The following is a 19993-nucleotide window of genomic DNA, read 5'->3' as shown; positions in this document are numbered from 1 at the left end:
TTCTACAAACACCCAGCGCTCCCGCCCAAACCCACCCGCGCGGCGCCGCTGCTGCCTCTGCGGTGGGGGCTCCGCCGGGCCCCCCTGCTGCACCGACTGGCCGCGGCGCCCGCCAGCTCAGCACCTCCGCGCCATGTTGCAGCAATTGACGAATCAAGGCCGCCGTCGCCCGTTGACTCAGCGCCGCAGATCCGGGCCTCCGCGTCCAACAGCGCCCGTTTCCCCTGGCGACGACTCAAATCGCCCGTGTCGCAAGTCGTATGCTACCGCTGCTGTGCGCCCTAGGCATCGCCTGGGCCTGCAAGGTACGCCGCCCGGATATTGCATTCCACTCTCTCGCGCCGCCTCGTGAGACCACGACGCTCCCGAAAGAGCCCGGGACTTTAGGAACCACTTCCGCCAACCTTAAATCCATGGAGAACGCCGCCGCTGCCTGCCGCAACTTCGGCTCAAGATCCCGTCGACGAGAAGAATTCACACTGCCCAGAGCCAAGTTCATGCGCATTCCGCCATTGAATCAATCACCCCGGGGACCGACGTTTCTCACTTCAGCTCACGCCTCATCGAAACCTCTACTACTCAAGAGCAACGGCCCGCCTCAATCACTGGCATGTATCTCTCGGGATTTCTAAACGTACCATGATTTAATAATAAGCCCTTTGGATGTCTGATTCCACAAAGGCGACTAAGAAAGCTTGCCCAACCTGACTATAGTTCGTTCGATTCAGGAAAATTTGAAAACAGAAAAGGGACCAGCCCCCCGTTCCCAAGATTCGGCAGTCTCGAGAGCCATGGACGGGATAAAGTCCATGGTGCTCCAAAAGTGACGCTAGAAAAGGCTAGTGTGCTTTTGTTATCAGATTTTCAACCCTGGAATATGGTGTAATCCATGTCTTCGTCCAGGATATTCGGGATCCGCACCATCACGTTTTCGAATGCGTGGACGTCAAATGAAGCATTCGCATCCATCATCGCTTCGTTGAGATGGTTCTCAAACAGCGCGTCGTCCGGTAGCGTGGTTGACGACGGCCCCGGCGTGGACTGCTGGTTGGAAGTGACAATATGCGAGAGCGATTCGTGCAGTTGTATAAATCTGTTGAGATAATTGCGGCCCTTGGCTACGTGCTGTAGTAATCGCGTGCACGCCATTGATAATGCCTGATGATCGGCAGAGTAACGCTGCGAAGATTTCCTGAAATGATGTCAGGAATAGACCTGGTAATGGATATCGTTCCTCGCTCACCATGCACAGTATATCCACACCAGCCCGGCCATCAGTATGTCGTGAAACGTCCGCCATGAGGGGCACAAGCGTGATCTCTCCATCAATTCCGTCCAGCTCATCAATGCGAGCCTGCTCGCCTCTGCGCAAGACTCAATGGCTTCTGATGACGGCTCTGGAAATGAAGGCGAAGGACGATTGCAGGTGAGCGTTGTAAGAGAAAACCAGATCTGCATCTCCAATGATTCAGGTTCATTCAAGTTTGCTATATGTTCAGCTTCAGCCCGCTAAAGCACCGTTAGCTGAGCACATTCATAATGCGAGACGGCACATACCCAAGATGCTAGTCGCTTCCGCAGACTATTTGCCAGGTGCTGCATGGTATCAGCCGCCATTGACAGCCGTGGTCTTGCGATGTAGACTGATTCAAGAATATCCCCACCAATTGCGTGGAGCTGGAACATCAGGGTGGCCGGCACGACGCCTTGAGTATGGAAGAATCGTGCAATGGCTTCCTCATCTGGATGCAAGACATCGTCCTGGATACTCTGTGGAAATGCTGCGTCAATAGCTTGGTTGCGCAAGGAGAGAGGTCTCCCCATGGAGACGGCGATCATCCTGCTCTGTGTAAGTCGAGTTATTTGAAGATTGACTTAGCGTTAAGCCCGATGTGGAGCGGATTTGAAACAAGGCGAACAGGCATGTCTGACTTAAGTTAGGCAGACACCCACATGGATCACCTACCCCAGAGAAAATCACCAACATACCTTTCTAAACCGTAAGTGCACCACCAGGTGCGGTTTCTGAGCTCAAGGTCTACAACTCCGAACTCCCAGTTTGGACTGTTGCGATGGCACCCCAGCTCAATAGCAATGCTCATGGTCAATCGACTAATTTGCCAGAGATTCAGGCTATCCGCCGGATTCCCAGAGCGCATCATCCACAGCATCAAGAGCAGTAAAGAGTGCAATGTCCGTAGCTGTGGGTCTTCTAATGTCACATCGTAATAACGAAGGGCAGTCGCCAAATAGCTATCTGCGGAAAACAAGAGGCTCAAACGTGGCACCTCCGGGGCGTCTTGTGCCTCAACAGAAGCTATTGCTAGTATGATGAATACAGCGAACTTTTGGAAATTATCGCACGTCTGGGGTGTATCGTATATGTTGGTGAACCAGTGCCGAAGCGAGGGGAGGTGCAAGAAAGGCCACCACGTATGTATGCGGGATATGAATATGGCCAACAGTGTCTTCGCAGTGGCTTTAGATGGTAGGCATGCCTGCGTCGCGGTTGGTTCGAAGCTTCTTTGGAGCATAGTTACGGACGGTCGCACATCCTGGAACGGAATGTTGGTGGGCCCAATCCTAAGGTTTTTGAGGAGAATCTTGGTGAAGGTGCTGCCCGCAGCACTACCAACTGCTCCTGTCAGCCTGGGGGACGAAAATAAAAAGGAGGGCAGACACAAATGTAGGCTCGGTCGTGCGATCGCTTTGACAATCGTTATCGCTACGTACCGTATCTGTGAGAAGAGCCGTCCAGCGCGCCCAAAGCCAGGTTTCCTACTTCCTCAGCCACAAAGTCACCAGTGCCTCGCTCCGTCCTGGGAATCTCCGCCTGCAGTAGCTGCGTCTCCACATCGTGGCTGTGTCCAGTCTCCAGCGGTTCGCCGTGGAGTCGCTCGCTCGTCGAGGTAGTGTGGAGCTGTGCCACTTGCTGTTGGAGCGTCTCGACCTGCTCCTGAAGGTGGCGCACCGTAGCGTATGAGAAGGTGACGCACGTGGTTATGTTGCACTCGGCGTCAGACCGCCTACACGCACCGCATTGTGGAATGACGCCGTCGCACTTGACCTTGCGTAGGTGGCATCTAGCGCACGCGCGGAACGACGTGGGAACAACAGGGACTGGTTGAGCCATGGCAATCGCAAGCGTCCAGTCAACATTAGCTTTGAGGGTGAATGGTCAACCAGCAGAGGAGACTTGCGAATCCCGGAAGATAGAGCAGAAGCGTTTGTGATGGGGCTTCCTAGAGGGATCTAGGTAGCGCTGCCACCAGAAGTGGTCAGCAAGCATCAGAATTTCGAAATGACGCTCGGAAGCCCCTCGCAGCGGGAACGCACTTATACCTACGGAGGTAAATCCGGAGCCATCGGATCATCCACGTCTGAATTGTGCCGTTTCGGGCATAAGGGGAAACAAGGGGTACGCAGTGCCTAAACCAGGAAAGCAGTTTGCCATATTACGAGCAGCTTGCCATGTAGCATTGAGCAAACCTCACTGTGTATTGTTAAGCGGGGAGCCAGACAACGCAAAGCAACAAATGTATGCACCTGAGGCGTAGGCTTCCTCAGTGCTGTGATAGGTACCAGTTGTTCTCGTCAAGGATGATATGTGCATAGGTACGGCCAGGCTGTCGCAAGGAGCCCGCCTGTTAGGGGTTCAAAGGCTGTATGTATTGTGAACTTTTCCACACTTCTCGTCATTTTGCTTGACCGCCTCCCTCTAGTGGCCTCTGTTGTCGCCAGTTCCGAAGCTCGGCTACTGTCGCTTGATCATGCTGCGATAATTGAGCGAGTCATGGGCGTTTACGTTCATATACCCCAAAGCAATACAGCAAGTCTATCTTGTATGATAAAAATTCATAGGTTACCCGACATGGTGCCAGCAGCTCATGCTCGGTATCTAAGGCCTCGTTGAATCGCCCTGGATTAGTTGAAAATGGATGCCTTTGCCAAATTTTGGGAGTGCACCTTGTCTCTGCGTTCAAGAAGTACGTGCCTGGCCATACAACATTGAGCATTCAAACGTAAAAAAATGCAAGAAGGGAAGGATACTTGATCGAACAATTGACACTCACGCCCTCTCCGTGATGGTGATGAAGAAAGGCTGCGACGTGGTTTCAGCATGGAAACACGATTCGGCCTTGGCTTCATGAGAGTCAAATTACCCACAGGATATATTGAATTGTTCGCGCTATTCGTTGTGCTGGTATCGACGTGACTGAGCTTGAAGAAGAAACTGGCGATGCCCGAGGGTCGTCAGTCCTCGTCATGAATGACAATGCCGATTTCGTCGGGGTTGGAGGCTTCGGCGGAGCCGTTGGCTGCAGGATCCACAGGATCATCGCTCTCTGAATTACGTCGCTTGAGGCCGTGTCCCAGCTCCTTCTCGCCGTTCTCGGTGCCGTTTGTTGCATTGCAGGCTCCATCTGCATCTCCGTTCTCGACCTTCTTCTGCTGCTTCCGCGCCTTCGCCTTGTCCCGCCTTGCCTTGTTCTTGCTGGTCTTGGCTTCATCCTTTTTGCGCATCTCGGCCATCTTCTCATCGAACTCCTTGTTCTGTTGCTCGCGCTTCGTCTCTTCATCCATCAACCTCAGCCTCTCGTACTCCCGCCGCCGCGAGGCCTTGTAGACGTGGAACTCGCCGGAGCCAGCGCCGGCCGAGGAACCTTGGACGTTGGCAACAATTTCGGGGGGCGGCGGGAGGTTCTTGCTCCGGGGGCCTGTCGGAATGGCGATCTCGCGGTCGGGATGCTTGAACAGGGCGTCGAGCTGGCTTGCTTGGGCAGATCTCGGCGACAGGGCGCGCTTCTTGGTCGGGCGGTGGGTCCGCGGGTCGGCGCTTGTGGGAATGGACTCGGGAATCGGTTCAGACATGGCGGCGAAGGTCAGGTGAGGCTGGCGCAAGGTTGCAAGAAAGTGGGCGCAGGGCAGTCAGCGGGCGGCCTAGGTGTTAGCCGGTGGAGGTTGCGGTGGCGCAGGGTGCAGCGACGATGTCGGCGACTCTGGCGAACGTAGCGCAGCGCGTGATCGCGTGGTGGCGAGAAAGGCGCGGGGAGCCGATTTGTAACAGGCGCGGGCAGATTTGTTGGTGGTGAGGGCGACGCGGGCGGATTGGGTCTGGGTGCCTGTGCTTGTGCTCAGTGCGCCGCCCGCTGCGGGCTGCCCGCCCGACTGTGTCCGATGGTCCGGGTAGGGAATGCGCGAGCCACCCGCCATGCATCGCGCCTTCCGTCCGACAGTTTTCAAACACTGAAACGTCTACCTGCAGCCAAGCCATTCTTGCCCCAAAACCCGTCTTGTTGGGCGCCCCTCGACGAGCCCACTCCCTCTGCCTCCTCCACCAGCGTTGCACGCCAGAAAACGCCAGGCAGCGAAGATGGGCAAGCCACGGGCAAGTATATCACCATACGCTGAGCACTTGGAGACCCCTGTGCTAACAGCCTCAGATGATTATATTGATCCGCCACGCTCAGAGCGAGGGCAACAAGAACCGCGACATCCACCAGTTCATCCCCGATCACCGCGTGAAGCTTACCCCGGATGGCTGGCAGCAGGTCAGCTTAGCACTCTAGCTATCCATGAGTGCCATGCCCGGCTTACGCCCCATTAGGCTGAAGATGCAGGGACCCGCCTCCGCTCGCTACTGAGACCCGACGACACCCTCCAATTCTTTACCTCGCCCTACCGCCGCACGCGCGAAACCACCGAAGGCATCCTCCGCACGCTTACCTCGGACGAGCATACACCCTCCCCCTTTCCACGTCACAAGATTAAGGTCTTCGAGGAGCCCAGGCTGCGGGAGCAGGACTTTGGAAATTTCCAGCCATGTTCGGCTGAAATGGAGAGGATGTGGCAGGAGCGCGCCGACTACGGCCACTTCTTCTACCGCATCCCCAACGGAGAGAGCGCCGCAGATGCATACGACCGCGTCAGCGGCTTCAACGAGAGCTTGTGGAGACTGTTTGGCGAGGAGGACTTCCCTAGCGTATGCGTTTTGGTTACGCATGGCCTGATGACCAGAGTGTTCCTCATGAAGTGGTACGTATTATGTGGATGTAGTGATTTCAGGAGCTACTACAGCAGAACCGTTGGGGCATCATCCTTCCAGTTATCCCCAGGAACACTGCGCCGATTTTGCTGTACTCAATGCTCCAGATCACCGAATATCTTTGTCACTCTCCTTTGGATGCTACAGTCCAAGGTGAATGAAATGCTGATCTCGACACAGGTACCACTGGTCTGTCGAGTACTTCGAGGACCTCCGCAACATTAACCACTGCGAATTCATCATCATGAAGCAGAATCTGGACAACGGCAAATATATCCTAGAGAATGAATTGCGCACGTGGTCAGACCTGAAGCGCCGTACTGCCGCAGCCCACGGAAATTCAACCAATGGCTCGTCAGCAACGACTACAGGGCCTCCACCCCCGCTTTACTCGGATTCTCCCACGCTGGCAGCTCGCCAATGGGGCGGATGTGTTCATGGCTGTAATCATGACAAGATTAACTTTCCCCGGCGCACACGGCGTCAGAACACTGCGGACTTGGACAAGCTCGCAGCATTACCCGGGCCTGCCGTCGCGGAGCCAGAGTCAGAACTGCCAGATAACCCAGCAGGGGCTCATGAAGGAAATGGTGCTCCTGCATCTTCGGACGTGGATGATACACCTACATCATCTGACGCTGACAGCACGAAGCAAAATCCCGCCCCTCGTGCTGTATTACGGCTCCATCCCGGGCGTGACTTTGGCGGGTCACGGTCAGGCGCCGGCACCCCAGCGGAGGGATTCTCAGATGAAAGCGATTACTTCTCTTCTGCCCTTCGGAAGGGCAGCACGCACAGAGAGCGGTCCAAAGTGAGAAGACGGCATGAGAAGACGTGGAAGGAAGAGAGTGGAATGGGTACGGGGGCAAGAGCAGATGCGCTCGGCGACGGAGACAGCGGTGACGAAGCTGGCGATGACGAAGCAGAACTTACCGGAGGTGACAACGCCACAGACGAAGAAAGGGAAGAACTAGTGGAAGCAGCCAAGCTGAAAAGCCGCAAGGGGTTCGGTGAAATCTACTAATTCTACAGGAAGACCAGAAATTGCAAAGCGTAAAGGTCACCAAGATGGCTGGCAGGTATGAACAGACAGGTCCGATCAAGTCTCAGTCCCACTCCGTGGATCTCCGGGCTTTGAGGACGATAGATGATTCCCACGACAGCAATGAAATTCTCTTGGAAACACCACGACGGGTCTGTGAAAGTTGAGATTGTGTGCCCAGGGGAGCACGAATGAAAAGCAACACCAGTACACCGGGCAGCTGTGGTGTGCTGGAACAACGCCGTTGAACAAATACGTGAAGAGATAGTGCCCACAACGCCACGCTGAAGTGCCAATAATACCCAGAAGTCAGTCTCAGACAGCACTCCGTGCCACGCAGCCGGTCAAGAGCTCCGGCGCCCGCCGGTCTTGACGGGGATGGGCCTATTCACGAAGGGCTCGGTGTCGTCGCCGCTGCGCTCTGCCTGGCGCTCCTCGTATTCACGGGACGCCTCCTTGATGTCCTCTATTTGGGCCTGGGAAGAGTCAGAAGCCGGAGTGGGTTGCAGAAGTGGAGAGGCCTACTTTGGTCAGAGGCGGGCCGGCAGTGGTAACGAGAAAGCCATCGCGGCCCTGGCAGCAGCTCGTTAGCACTCGGCAGCTTCAGCATTGCGCTCCGCCAGCTCTCACTTGGTGCGTGAAGGGCCTGACTATGGCATCCGGGCCGCAGTGGTAGCGGATCTCGCCCTGGATGACGGCCCTCGAGATGCCGTAGCCCGGGACGAAGTAGTTGTTTAAGGAGGCTGCCATTCCGGGCATGTTGGAGTCGAGGCGTGGAGGAGTAGACGATTGGCAGCGCTATGAGACGGAACGGGAATGGCGCGGCAGGACAGCCTGTAGAGAGTGCAGTCGCTTGCGATGGCTCGCAGAGTCGCCCACGTCCTCCCGAATCAGGGCTCGCTGCTTAAATACCAGCGAGGCCAAGTCCACTTTTCGCAAATGAACGCCGGGCGTCGTGGGCCATTGGCCTATGGCCGCAATGCAGCAGTGCCGCTGGTCAGGCTCTCGCCTCATTTCTGGCGCCCTATCTGCCCAACCGCCGGCCGGCTCGGGCACCAAAACCGCCCCGTAGCACTCGCGCCGCATCAAAGCAAGCTCCGTCCTCCCGCGCCGTCAGCATCGTCGACCACCTCAGCGCTGCGCTGGCGGGCCAGGCTGGCACGCAGCGCAGACAGCATTAAAACGGGAGTTTGCCACCGCAAATCCCCAGCTGCATCGTTTGCTGTTCCTAGCATCGTCTCTTCTTCAGGCCTCCGGACCGCATCTTGCGGCCAAGCATTCCAGCATCCTAGCTCCGGCGATCATGCAGGATACCAGCAGGACTCAGCGGCAACTTATCGATGCGCTGCGCGCCATCCTCGTGCCACTGGGCAGCCGCTGTCCTGAGCACCGTCGGCCGTTGGATCTGAGACGGTGTGCCGCCTTCCTTTTTGCTGTGCCGGATCTCGAGCCCGCGGGCACACGCCAAACCCGGTACATGGCGGCAGAGCGGGCGTGGATGTCCCCTTCACCACCCATGCTCGCGTAGGGCACTGGTGCGTGCTCCTCCACCCTCGATCAAGCCTAGCCCGCCGCAGGTCCGCGATGCCCACGATCTTGCGTCCCTTCTCCGCATCGCACAGACAAAGCAAACAGGCGGGTCCACGTTGACCAAGCTTCTGCCCCCTTCCACGGCCAGTCACCTGCTCCTCGCCCGCCCCCATCAGCATCCGCGCCGTGGAAGCCGCCGACATCACCACATGCTTGCTGCAGCGGACCCCTCGGACCCAGCCAAGCCGCTGTTAGACGAAGCTCACCGCCCGCTGGGCAAACCAACGTCTGACATGGCCGCCTTCCTGCGGGCCTGACGACAGCAGCGATGGCCCGCAGTGCCGGCAAGCAGGGCCCGTCGGTACGAACGCCATTGGACACCTGCTCGCCGCGCGAGTAAGCCTCACCAAGATATCGCAAGCGCCTGTTGCAGCTTAAACCACCTGTTCCTTCTGACAGGACGCCTTGGGTCATTCTCACGCCCCTTTCAACCGCCGATCCTACACCCCTCACCGTGTCCCACTAGCCGAGAAATCTAGGGTGCTGCAAGCTCAGGTGTCATGCAGCTCACACTTCATCAGCACATCACGGGTGCCCCAACTTTAACCGTTTAGATCCCATGCTCTTTCCACGGCGTTCCCGGACTGCCACTACCGAAGCCGCGCCGTTGGCCACCGCACTCTTCTGTCTCGCACTTGGCTTGTGAACCCTTACACCAGGATACGTGGAGGATGGAACAAGTGACGTTTGTTATCACAAAGCCCTCGAGTCTGCCCGGGCCCCCCGACCATCGTGTCTGCCCACCTTCTGGATTTGTTTCAGGCACTTGCCTCACCCAACGTCCCTGGACCGTCTGCTTTCTTTTGCTAGGGAGGAGTGAGGCTCGGAAGTGAGGAAACAGCCAAGCGAAAGCAAGGAAGTTTGGGGTGACGAGGCGACGAGGATTGTGGCGGGGAGGGGTTTCGCGATGTGATGGTTGGCTGCAATGCATGCATTGGCCTGGCGCCCGACTGGCCGGCCGCCGTTTGCTGCGTTGCATTCCAATTGCAGCCCGGACTGCAGCGCGCAAGCACAGCCGATACGTATGTATGCGTGCGCTGGCATGATCTGACGCTTCCTGTTTAGCTTTCCACTGGGGGTTCATTGAACTCCTTACACCTACTCGCGCTTCTCTCCGCGTGTGATGTCAGCTCCTCTGCGTTGCGTGACTTGGTTGGGCAACCGCACGTCAGCGTCGACCATCCTCGAGCCCAACATGTCGCGAACCGATCGTTGCAGCTCTTGCTTTTGCATACGCGCACCTGCAAGCTCGGTCCGTCCTCGATGCCGTCTTTTCCCGTGTTTCGTGGACTGAAGTCGTGTCCGTTATTCTTTTAATTACACCCACCAGGAGCATCTCTCCTGCGAAGACTGAAGTGGAACCAACGCTTCTGTGAGGTTGGGCTGAAGAGTGGGGGTCTCGAGTCAGAAAAGGTAATACACGTCGCAGTTCAATAACACTTTCAAACTGCTTCTGCAGCTGCTTTCCGTAAGTGATTCAAAGTCTAGGCGAAGTAGTCCATATCAAATCCATTTTTCTCCCCGATAATCCTGTCCCCGCGGTTGTCCCGAGTTCCACTAGAATTCATAAAGGATCGCTCCTATGAAGAATCTCAGCTTCTGGCCATCTTTGAAAGAGTGCCTAATTGATCTATTCGTACAGGAAACCAGGCGTTTGGCATGGCAACCCCCCGTGTATTACGTTGGCACACAAGGTGTTACTCGAGCAGTCCGCTTCCTTCGCAATGGCATTGCGTACGAACACGAACAAAAGCAATTACCTACCCTTAAACCCGTGATACAGATGGTCTAGGACGTGGGGGCCTTAGAAGACGTCGGGCTGCTATCCGGGGCAGCGCTGCACTGCAAGCCACTTCAGGCTCTGGCGCTTAAATCGACTGACGTTTCTTTGTTTTTCAAGTGGCGTCCTCGCTAGTAGCTGACGCGTGTGATGTAGTAAGTTAAGAATTCATTTCTAACCAAGGCTCGACTAGTGCTAACAGTTCACATCCAGGCCCCATACTTTCACATGAGTGCTTCTTCTACGACACCAACTAAGTTATTACAGGCTAGCCCTGCGCGCCACGCGGATGTCTCTCATTTAGCGCACGCTCAGATTGCTGCCTGTCGCCTTCGATGACCACGCGTTTGATTCCGTAGTCATCACGCGATGAAAACGAGCCCACACGGAAAATGACGCTGCTGAGCAGGCATGCAGGTGCGTCACTAGCTATGACAGGTCCTAGATTCGCTCAACAAGTGTACACATTACCCTTGATGTCGCCATAGAGTATTCAGCATCTGGAGTTGAAGGAAACTCGTTGCAGAGAACTCGGCTTCAACAACACCTTTGACCCAGCATGCGCAACCGCCGTTCGCAAATGACCTCGTCTAGTACGGTTCTTGGTATCACAAGAATCGGTGCTGGGAGCGATGCCGGCTGTAGAATGACAACAATATGAGAGGTTAAAGACGGATATTGAGCTGGCAGTTGGCCGACATCGAGACAACGCATTCCAACGCGATCCAGTGTCACCTACTTAAAAGATGACCACCCAGTGGATTCAGTGCTTTCATCGGTTTTTGAGTCGCACCTGTTCCTGGAACGTGTATCCCGAGCCATGCACTATAACCTATTCGCCCTTCTATGTGTAGGAGCGTTACTTGCCGGAATTGCAGTGGCAATACCTGCCGCTGCCTTCATCCAAGGCGTGAGTAGTTGAATGAAATCCTATTTATTCTCCAATATCCTCACATTATTACTCACAAATCTTCCCAGTCTTACATGTGCAAGAGTGTGTTCTGGAGTAACGAAACAAAAACACCCAGGTTCCAGTGCCAGTGGCTTCAGTATCTTGGCCCCCGCTGTATCCACCTGTGGGGCGTAACAAATCGGGAGAAGTGGTACGTTCAAGCATCCCAACACGTTATCAACCTCGCCATCTCTCGTATGTCAACGTCTATTTCATACCGTGAAACTAATGAATGGATTCTTTCGCATCAGGTACCGCCAAATATCGTCATACGGCCCCGACCCGGGTCTACTTTGCACAATATACGAGTAGGTCTTCACCAAGTCTACGCCTTGCTCTGCTATTCGCCGAGGGACGATACTGACACATTCTGGCTTCGATTCAGGGGCGACAACTGCACGGGGTGCAACTGGACGCTACAATATCCCGGCATAGATGATCTAAGGCTGATAGGATGGAATGACCGCGTTGCAAGCTATTCTTGCATAGATAATCCTGATTGAATGGCATATTACGACCCCATGCCCCTCTTTCATGCCGCAGATCCATACAACAGGTTTTACAGCCCCCAGAGAGTGGGATATAAGTGGAAACCGTCAAAGCACTTTTCCCCTTCTATCATCTCAATGCCAGCGGGCTCGTAACAGCGTGAGCCGACGATCCTGGATCTTGCCTGATTCTACAGTCAAGTATCAGTGATGCCTAGCGCCCACACGTCATATCACGGACAGAATACCGAAATGGTTTTCCTTGTGGGACTGAAACATATCCTCCGACGCTGCATGATGGTCCCTCGGGATAATGTTGTCGATCCACGTTTCGGCTAACGACGGTCGCTCGGTGCAAAAAGGGGTCGGTGCTTCCTCAACACCAAGCTAGCAAAAAAGCAAAAACGTACAACAGCCGGGATTCCCCAATGGTCACCCACTTGAGTACTAATCGGCCGGTTCGCAGCTTAAGTACGGCTGAGCGGACGGGAAGCCCTGCATTCTGCGACCTATGGTCGTACGTGAGGGAGGGAGCTGCGAGTTGCACTTATGTTTCCAGTCACCGGTCAGCCGCCAGGCTGTCGACTGGAAACTCGTGATGGACTGGTCAGCATGTGCACAAGATGCAATCTAGGAGTCTTCGGGTCCTGATCTGTGTTTGTGTGTCGTAAGCCTTGCTTTTTTGCGACCTATGGTCGTACATGCTGCCGTCCTCAGCATGTCTTGTGCAATAAGCTCTCTCGGAAGACAACACATGGAAAATTACATTTCCGCGAGGGAGAGAAGTGCAAACGCCACAGTGGGAGTCAGTTCCTGCTGCTTGATTATGCTCCAGCAGGCATGATCCTGGTTGTCGAGGTATTTTGTCTGCCCTTCAGCTTCTAATTTTCGTAAGTGGGCGCCTGCGGAATGTAGATTGTCACTGCAGCAGGGCAACAAAAATCGGGGTTCCTTACTGCACTGAATCGCCGTTGTTCGTGATAGTGTGGGGTCAGGCCACAGTGATTGGCCACGATCAAGAACTGCAGACGAGCTTCATGGGCCGGCAATCGGCTGCCCCGGAGCTGAACGTGAGGCGAGCAGCCCCGACCGCCTCACGAATTGACGCCTCAGGGGAACGCTTTCTCAGGGACCAGATCAGCCGATAGGGTCGGTGATCGTGATGTGCTCGCTTCGACGGGGAAGCGGCCAATTTGTCAAGCCCGACGACTGCTGCATGTCTTTCGACGGTGGCAATTGAACGTGTGCCACACAGGCACACCACGGCTTGTATTTCCGCTTCAGGAAATGGCGGGCCGGACCGCGGAACCCTGATCAATGCCAAAGTGCCCGGGGGGTGCGTCTCAACAGCGAACGCCGAACCCCTCCCGTCGTGATCCTCACTGGGCAGACATCGGCGCGATGAGGCAGGGCAGGTCGTTGGACGATTAACAGATGTCTGCAGCCCAATCGTGTAACAGAACGTCTGACAGCCGCCTCGCCAGCCCACCAATTAATGCACGTAATTGCGGCTAGAACGGCCTTTTCCACCTCTAGCTGCAAGTACCTGCATGCAGGAACAAGCCCTTCGGATGTCCGCCTATTGTCGACGCCGGCAGTTGGCAGTAAGCATGCAAGCCTCGTGCGGCGCATAGCATTCCATGTGTTGGGCTTTCATGCGGCAAGCAGTCTCGGCCCAATGTTGCACAAAAGATGGCAAGAGAATGCGTCGCCCTGCGTCGCACTGTCCCACTTGTTCCTGCGATAACAATATCCTTTATTACATCCTGTTCTCCTAATTCTGGTTAGCTTCATTTGACAAAATATTTGATCAAATAATGTCAGCGGATAATTCTACCCAGAAGTGAAGAGCAGTGAAAAGGCCCCATTTGGAAGGTCAAAGGTGAACCCCAAGATTAATTCATTACTCGTAGATATACCAACGGCATTACAGGTTCATATCCCTTTTCAACGTTACCATCTTCATCAGCCCGATCATTAAATTGTGAGGGTGGCATTCAGCCTCAAATCCCTGCTGCTAGCCCCGACCCACACGGGGTACTCGCCAGTCTGGAGCTCCCACTGCTGAGCCTCAACATTCCACACGCTGAGATCCCTGCGCGTCAGCGGGAAGGTCGCCGTGACCTTCTGGCCAGGCTCGGTCGCCACGCGGTCGAAACCACGGAGCTGGCGGACGGGGCTGTTCGGAATGCCGACGTACAGCTGCGCGACTTCGTGGGCGGTGTAGTTTCCAATGTTCTCGATCTCGGCGGTGACGTTGAAGAGAACATCCCAGAGGGCTGGGTGGCCTCCTTGAACGACGGCAGCCTCAGGCGGGAACGCATCGGTGTTGCCGTCCAGAGCATTGACTTCAACGTTGGAGTACTCGAACTCGGAGTAAGAAAGGCCGAAGCCAAACTCGAAGCGCGGCTCAATTCCGTCCTTGTCGAAGGCTCTGTAGTCGATGTAAACGCCCTCAGTAAAGTCCGACTGCGGGAACCAGCTCTCATCGACGGTGTGGTTTAGGAGATGACCGTAGTCCTCTTCCTTCTTCGCGACAGTGTAAGTAAGCTTGCCGCTGGGGCTGACATCACCGTACAGGATATCAACAAGGCTGTGGCCGCTTTCCTGGCCGGGGAGACCAGCAAAGATTACAGCCGTGATGTTCTCATGCTCGATCCAGGAATCGACAAGACGAACGCCGGCAGAGTGAACAACAACGACCGTGTTTGAACAGTTCGTAGCCACGTTGTTGACCAGATTGTCGCTGAACTCATCCGTAAGAGACGGGCGGTCGAAGGACTCAGATGCATAGGCGTTGATGAACACGAGGCAGACCTGAGCGGTTGCAGAGACGTGGGGGTTGACATCCCAGAAGTTCCAGCGAAGGATACCATGGTCTTGGACAACACGATCCTGAATGGCCTTGAAAGGAGAGACCACATATGGCGGGGAAGCGCCACCAGAGCCGCCACCAGTAATTAGAGTGCCGTTGAAAGTGTTCCAGCCGTAGTTGACCTCATAGCCACCACCGTAGCGAGCCACATTCTCCCACGGCACAGCCTTGACCTCGGCATCGTAGCCGTAGACAGCAACAAACTTGGGGCTCTTAAGTGGTAGAGTGTTGTTCACGTTCTTGACAAGAACGTGGCCTGCGGTTCCGACCTCACGGATCACCTTGTCATGCTCTCCACGAACATCGACAATTGGGTGTTGAACAGTGTCAGGGAAAACACCGACTTCGGGGTAGTCCTCATCTTGGCCAAGGAAATACCAGGCAGCCAGGACACGGGTGGCCATGTCATCCAGACGCTCGGCAGTGACGGATCCATTGTTAACAGCCTGGGTCAGGTTGGCGCCCCAGTAACCGCCATCAGGCATGACAACGTCAAGACCAGCGTTGGCCGAGGCGATGCCAGTGTGTTGGGCTTGCCAGTCACTAACCACGAATCCCTCGAAACCCATCTCGGTCTTGAGGATTCCGTTCAGCAGCTTGGAGTTCTGGCAAGCGTACGAGTTGTTTGCGCGCTGGTAGGAGCACATGACCGACGCAGCACCAGCCTTCAGAGCATCATAGAAGGGCCAAGCGTAGAGCTCGTGAATAGTCTTGTCGTCCACGTTAGAGGACATGGCATGTCCTTCCGGCTCGGGACCAGAGTTGCCATTGGAAGGCATGACATTAGATTGGTTGGGCATGCGGCGATACTCTTGCTCGTTCAGCAGAAAATGCTATGTCGGGATTAGCAAGTCGTGAGCATTCAGAAGAAAAGAAGACGCACCTTTGCAACGGCGATGACGCCGGCGTCTTGCATGGCTCTGGTAACCTCGTGCATGCCGACACCAGCCAGATACGGGTCGTTGCTGAGGCCTTCCCAGTTACGGCCACCGCGGGCAATCCTTCCAAGAGGTCCGGCAACCGGACCAAGGGCAACATTGATGCCTTTGTCGTGGTACTCTTCGCCAATAGCCTTGCCGTAAGCATACATGAGGTCCCTATCCCAGGTGGTTGCAAGATGCAGCTGCGAAGGGAATGCCGAGACAAAGTCGGTACCGCGGACGCCATCAGGGGCATCGGCGAAGCAGAAGGGCTCAATTCCTAGGCGGGTAATCGCACCCGTGTTGCCCACGCAGCTCCCGGTGTAGCCACGGGTGAGGTTGGACTTCTCATCCAGCGTCAGCTGGGCAACCAGAGCACGGGCTTTCTCATAGGCGGTGGCCCAGGCCGTGGAAGTGTTACCGGATCCCTGAGCTGGAGGTAGTTTAGCTTACTGCCTCTATCGGCAGGGGGGGTCACATACGAGAGGGGTAAACGGGCGGGCTCTGGCCGTAGAATTGGAGCTCCGAGGGCTGGTTGGCCCAAGTATAGTTCTCGGCAGCGCATGCCGGAGCAGCAGCGGCCAGGACGGAGGCGACGGCGTAGGTGGCAGACCTCATGGTGCGTCTTTGGGAGAAGCTGGAGTTGGCGGACTTCCCTTGGAGCTCTCAATTGCGGCAGCGGTCCTGCTGGCATTTTATAGCGGAGTGAGCCGTCCGGACGTATGTTCTCACGACATCGTGCCGATGGGGTGCTTGGCAAGATGGCTCCTACTCTGACCATAACATGGAGTCAACAGCCGCAGTAGGCCCGACTACAAGGAGGGGATTCAACGCAAGGTGCGGGAGAACGCCGGGGAATGCGGAGATGGTGACGAGAAGAAGCGATCAAGCCGACAGAAAACTGTCTAGCGCGCGGGTCGGTCTCGCGGTGTTGAAGCGTTTTGCCGACGATGCCGAAGGAAACAGCGGAGCTTCGTCTCCTTGGCAGACGCAGGTGGAAAGTTGGGGGTGGTGACATTGGCGTGATTCGCTGCGGCAGTTGCGACTTCCGGCTTCGGCTGCGAGTCGTGCGCCGGCCGACTTCATCCCACTCCATGTCACTCATCGTCAGATGGAAGGAAGGTCAACGCGCATCAATAGTGCCATCGCACGCGAGCATGATAACGACAAAGGACAACAGAGCAAGCATCGCTGCAGTGCCCAAGGCAACAGACGGTCTGCCACTGACACAGGCGGCAGCGTGGCCAGATGTCTTTCTCCACGTCGTGGACCTCATCGCGCCCTGATCTGCCCACACCCCGGCCCCGGAGCCCCGCTCTGGCTATTCGTCGGCAGCGGGGCGCTTGCATTGCCCAGCTCGGCCTCCTCTCATCCCGGGAGCCCGCCGGTCTTTCCACTCCCGCTCTGCGCCATGCTCGCCGGCGCCGCGTCTTTGCTGAGGTTCAGGTTTTCGCCCTTGAAGTGGACGTGGCCGTCGCCGACAAAGCCGGCCTTGGCCACGTCGTCGCACTTGCTGTGTGCCGTCGTTCAGCCTTGCGCTCGACGCCGCAGGCTCTGGATGCTGCATACCTTTGGCCCGATATCCGCTCGAGCTTTGCGTCGAACTCGCGGAACCTGGTTGGGCTGTTGTTCTTGACTTGATCCATGCTGATTGGCCGAGACTGCCGCTGACGTCAAGGACCCTGGTTTTGGCAGGAACGGGCAGTCGCAGAGGGGGAGAGGAAGTTGCAGAACAGCGCGCGACAAGGCAGCAGAAAAACGCTTATATCTCGCTGGAAACCTGCGTGTGCGACATTTTTGCTACTGGCCGTGCGACCACCTGCGATGACGTCTGGCCACGAGCTAAAGAGCGACCCCAAAAGAAACTCTTACTAACCCCGTCGCGGCTTTATTGCCATTTGCCAGAAACTCGCTCAAAACACATCCCCTTTCCATCTGCATCTACATGAGACATCTATTTCATTTGTTCTGGTCCCTTCCAGCTCTACATGTATCCGTGAAACCTGCCGTTTACTGTTTTGGGGATCTCGTGATGGGTCTCAGCCAATCACATCGCGCGGCTCGCTCAGGCCGCAACCAAAAAAACCGATCAGACATTATCATGCCGAACCAGTCCTCTCGAGCTTTCGTTGCCTTCCGGGCCGGCCAAAAATCCGCCTTCCCTTCAAGCGCGACAGAAAAGGCCCCCAAGTTTGACAATGGACCATTTCGGCCCCCATCTTCATTCCAGCACTAGATGGCCGTTTAAGCCCCGCATGGCGTTTGGCTAGACATTCGAAGGATTCAGCTGCGCGACCGCCACATCTGCTGTGCACCACCCGACAGGCCAGTGAAATAGCCTGGCGACAGATGACCCATTCCGCTCCGCGCTCCGCCAGGGCCTATCTCTGAATACGAGCCCAAAGGCTGCTTGGCAAGGCGGCCTTGGGCCTGTCAAGACTTCTCTTTTGTCTCTGGGCGGCTGAATCCATTCTCCACTCTGGATGAATCTGCAGAAACCCTTCATTTCCCACGTGTCTCTCTGTTTTCATTCAGTGGAGTCACGACGAAAATTGGACAGCAGAGTCTAACAGCACAGCGAAATTGTGCTACATAGCAATATGAGCTCACCCACACCGACGACTATCACAGAGTGAAGTGAACTTTCGGTCCCTTCTCCGGCCGGCTAACAAGCGACGCACCCACCTCAGCCGGACCGGTCTGTCTCGACCAGGCTCCTGCCGCTGCACCATTTTCGCTTTCGCGCGCCCAATTCAGCCTAGAACAGCTGATCCCCTTAACCATAAACTCAATAAGCATATCTTGGCTCCACACAGACCCCTTCGCCAGAGCTGTGCTGTACAACCCGCCAGAACGCCTTTTGCGCCCCTTCACACCCAGCTGCACGGGCGGCATAGAAATTACGGTTAAAAATAGCCTTGTCGGTGAATTGGATGTGAAACTTTCCCTCTATGGTATTGTCACTTGCAGCTCGCTTCGCCAATGGCGTTCTTCCGGGGTCTCGCGTAGACCGCCTCGGCGGATGGAAGCATGGACTGTGGCTGGCAGGCAGCAATCAGGGAGGAACTGGCGTTGGGGAAGGATTCCGCCGGCGGAGATTGACTTGTCAATCAGCTGCCAAGAACTAGATGGAGGCAGCTATTTTTCCTTGAGGCCGGGCTCATCATATAAGGTTGGCTCTATCCCCCAAATCACGGCTGTACTTCTTTCACCCGACTCATTTGATACCCATATCGTCCTCACGTCACCATGCGCTTCTCTGCCTCTTTTGTTGTCTGCTTTGCCGCGACCACGTCTCTTGTCGCGGCTAAGGAGTGGACGAAAACCGAAGTGACTCCCAACGAGTCTCTGCTTCTTGCAAGGCAAAGCTTTGATTCATGCACTGGCCTCAGCTGTGCCAGCTGCTTTGGCGCTGGCAACATCGTTTGTGCTGGCAACTCCTGTTTCAATCCGGACGCTGGCGAGCAGTGCTGTTCTGACGGAAGTAAGACCCCTAACCTCACTACCATCGCTCTTCCTGTATTAATCCATTTGCCCGGCAGGCTACTGCGTTGGTCCGGACACCAGCTGCTGCACGAACGGTCCTGGCGTGACGGGCGGCCCTGAGGACGACACGCCCACTGCCACGTCCGACTTCGCTCCCTCCGCCACCTCTGCAGTCGCGAGCGCTACTGCAACATCTTCTGATTCAGGGGATGACGAGTGGGACTGCTCCGCTTCTGATTCTGGCGAAGAGTGCTGCCAACGCGGCGGCGATGAGTACCACTGGTGCTGGGGCTTCTTCCCCACGAACTACTGCTATCGTCCCTCGCTCGGCGAGGTCTGCTGCACCGATGGAAGCAGCTGCACTGGCGGTGCTGACTGCTGCTCGGAATACGTGAGTTCAGCTTTATCACTGAAGCAGTCTGAGTGGATATGATACTGACGATCGAGCAGGGCGCTGTGGCAACGACCCCCAACCCAGCGGACAGCGCTCCATCCACCACCGCCGCTTTTAGCAGCACAAGATCCACGAGCTCTTTCTCTTCCGGTGCCACTTCTTCCGGATTTGATTTGACAAGTGGTCCTGTTTCGACCACTAGCAGCCGCTCCAATCTCTTCAGCACCGGAAGTGCAACCGCCACAACTACCGGACCGCTCCAGGTTACTGCAGTTGGAGGTGCAGCGCGTGCACAAGACATGTTCGCCGCCATTGGTGTTGTCGGAGCTGGTCTCGCTCTCCTATGAACGCGTGTTCGGGAACATTTGTTTTAGCCAAGGAGAGAGTGGGTTACATATGCAAGGAAGGATCTTGGGCCTG

General features: G+C 55.9%; 7 protein-coding genes across 7 annotated transcripts; 2 read left to right on the top strand and 5 right to left on the bottom strand.

Annotated features, from left to right (window-relative positions):
• Positions 1–864: 864 nt before the first annotated feature.
• Positions 865–3133, bottom strand: LTHEOB_2532 (uncharacterized protein; the record flags this gene model as incomplete). Its single annotated transcript, XM_035511355.1, has 6 exons — positions 865–1192; positions 1244–1509; positions 1558–1840; positions 1990–2064; positions 2545–2635; positions 2734–3133. The coding sequence occupies 6 exons, from the start codon at positions 3131–3133 to the stop codon at positions 865–867; spliced, it is 1443 nt and encodes a 480-aa protein (XP_035364241.1).
• A 1121-nt stretch (positions 3134–4254) lies between these two features.
• On the bottom strand, positions 4255–4872 carry LTHEOB_2531 (uncharacterized protein; the record flags this gene model as incomplete). The annotated part of the gene is made up of 1 exon (XM_035511354.1): positions 4255–4872. The coding sequence occupies one exon, from the start codon at positions 4870–4872 to the stop codon at positions 4255–4257; it is 618 nt and encodes a 205-aa protein (XP_035364240.1).
• Positions 4873–5178: 306 nt separating this feature from the next.
• On the top strand, positions 5179–7070 carry LTHEOB_2530 (Histidine phosphatase superfamily clade-1; the record flags this gene model as incomplete). Its single annotated transcript, XM_035511353.1, has 4 exons — positions 5179–5187; positions 5445–5552; positions 5609–6036; positions 6227–7070. The coding sequence occupies 4 exons, from the start codon at positions 5179–5181 to the stop codon at positions 7068–7070; spliced, it is 1389 nt and encodes a 462-aa protein (XP_035364239.1).
• A 362-nt stretch (positions 7071–7432) lies between these two features.
• LTHEOB_2529 (Transcription factor) lies at positions 7433–7847 on the bottom strand (the record flags this gene model as incomplete). Its single annotated transcript, XM_035511351.1, has 3 exons — positions 7433–7564; positions 7614–7661; positions 7719–7847. 3 exons carry the CDS (start codon positions 7845–7847, stop codon positions 7433–7435), a joined length of 309 nt encoding a protein of 102 aa, XP_035364238.1.
• A 6028-nt stretch (positions 7848–13875) lies between these two features.
• Positions 13876–16311, bottom strand: LTHEOB_2528 (Beta-glucosidase m; the record flags this gene model as incomplete). The annotated part of the gene is made up of 3 exons (XM_035511350.1): positions 13876–15606; positions 15657–16126; positions 16176–16311. The coding sequence occupies 3 exons, from the start codon at positions 16309–16311 to the stop codon at positions 13876–13878; spliced, it is 2337 nt and encodes a 778-aa protein (XP_035364237.1).
• A 750-nt stretch (positions 16312–17061) lies between these two features.
• LTHEOB_2527 (uncharacterized protein) lies at positions 17062–17339 on the bottom strand (the record flags this gene model as incomplete). The annotated part of the gene is made up of 2 exons (XM_035511349.1): positions 17062–17206; positions 17263–17339. 2 exons carry the CDS (start codon positions 17337–17339, stop codon positions 17062–17064), a joined length of 222 nt encoding a protein of 73 aa, XP_035364236.1.
• A 1603-nt stretch (positions 17340–18942) lies between these two features.
• Positions 18943–19920, top strand: LTHEOB_2526 (Prp 4 c domain-containing protein; the record flags this gene model as incomplete). The annotated part of the gene is made up of 3 exons (XM_035511348.1): positions 18943–19177; positions 19236–19570; positions 19630–19920. 3 exons carry the CDS (start codon positions 18943–18945, stop codon positions 19918–19920), a joined length of 861 nt encoding a protein of 286 aa, XP_035364235.1.
• Positions 19921–19993: the final 73 nt, after the last annotated feature.

Source organism: Lasiodiplodia theobromae, assembly GCF_012971845.1.
Source record: "Lasiodiplodia theobromae strain AM2As chromosome Unknown scaffold_6, whole genome shotgun sequence".
NCBI classification, from domain to species: domain Eukaryota; kingdom Fungi; phylum Ascomycota; class Dothideomycetes; order Botryosphaeriales; family Botryosphaeriaceae; genus Lasiodiplodia; species Lasiodiplodia theobromae.
Note: the sequence above shows the minus strand (reverse complement) of the source record. Positions and strands in the feature narration are given on the sequence as shown.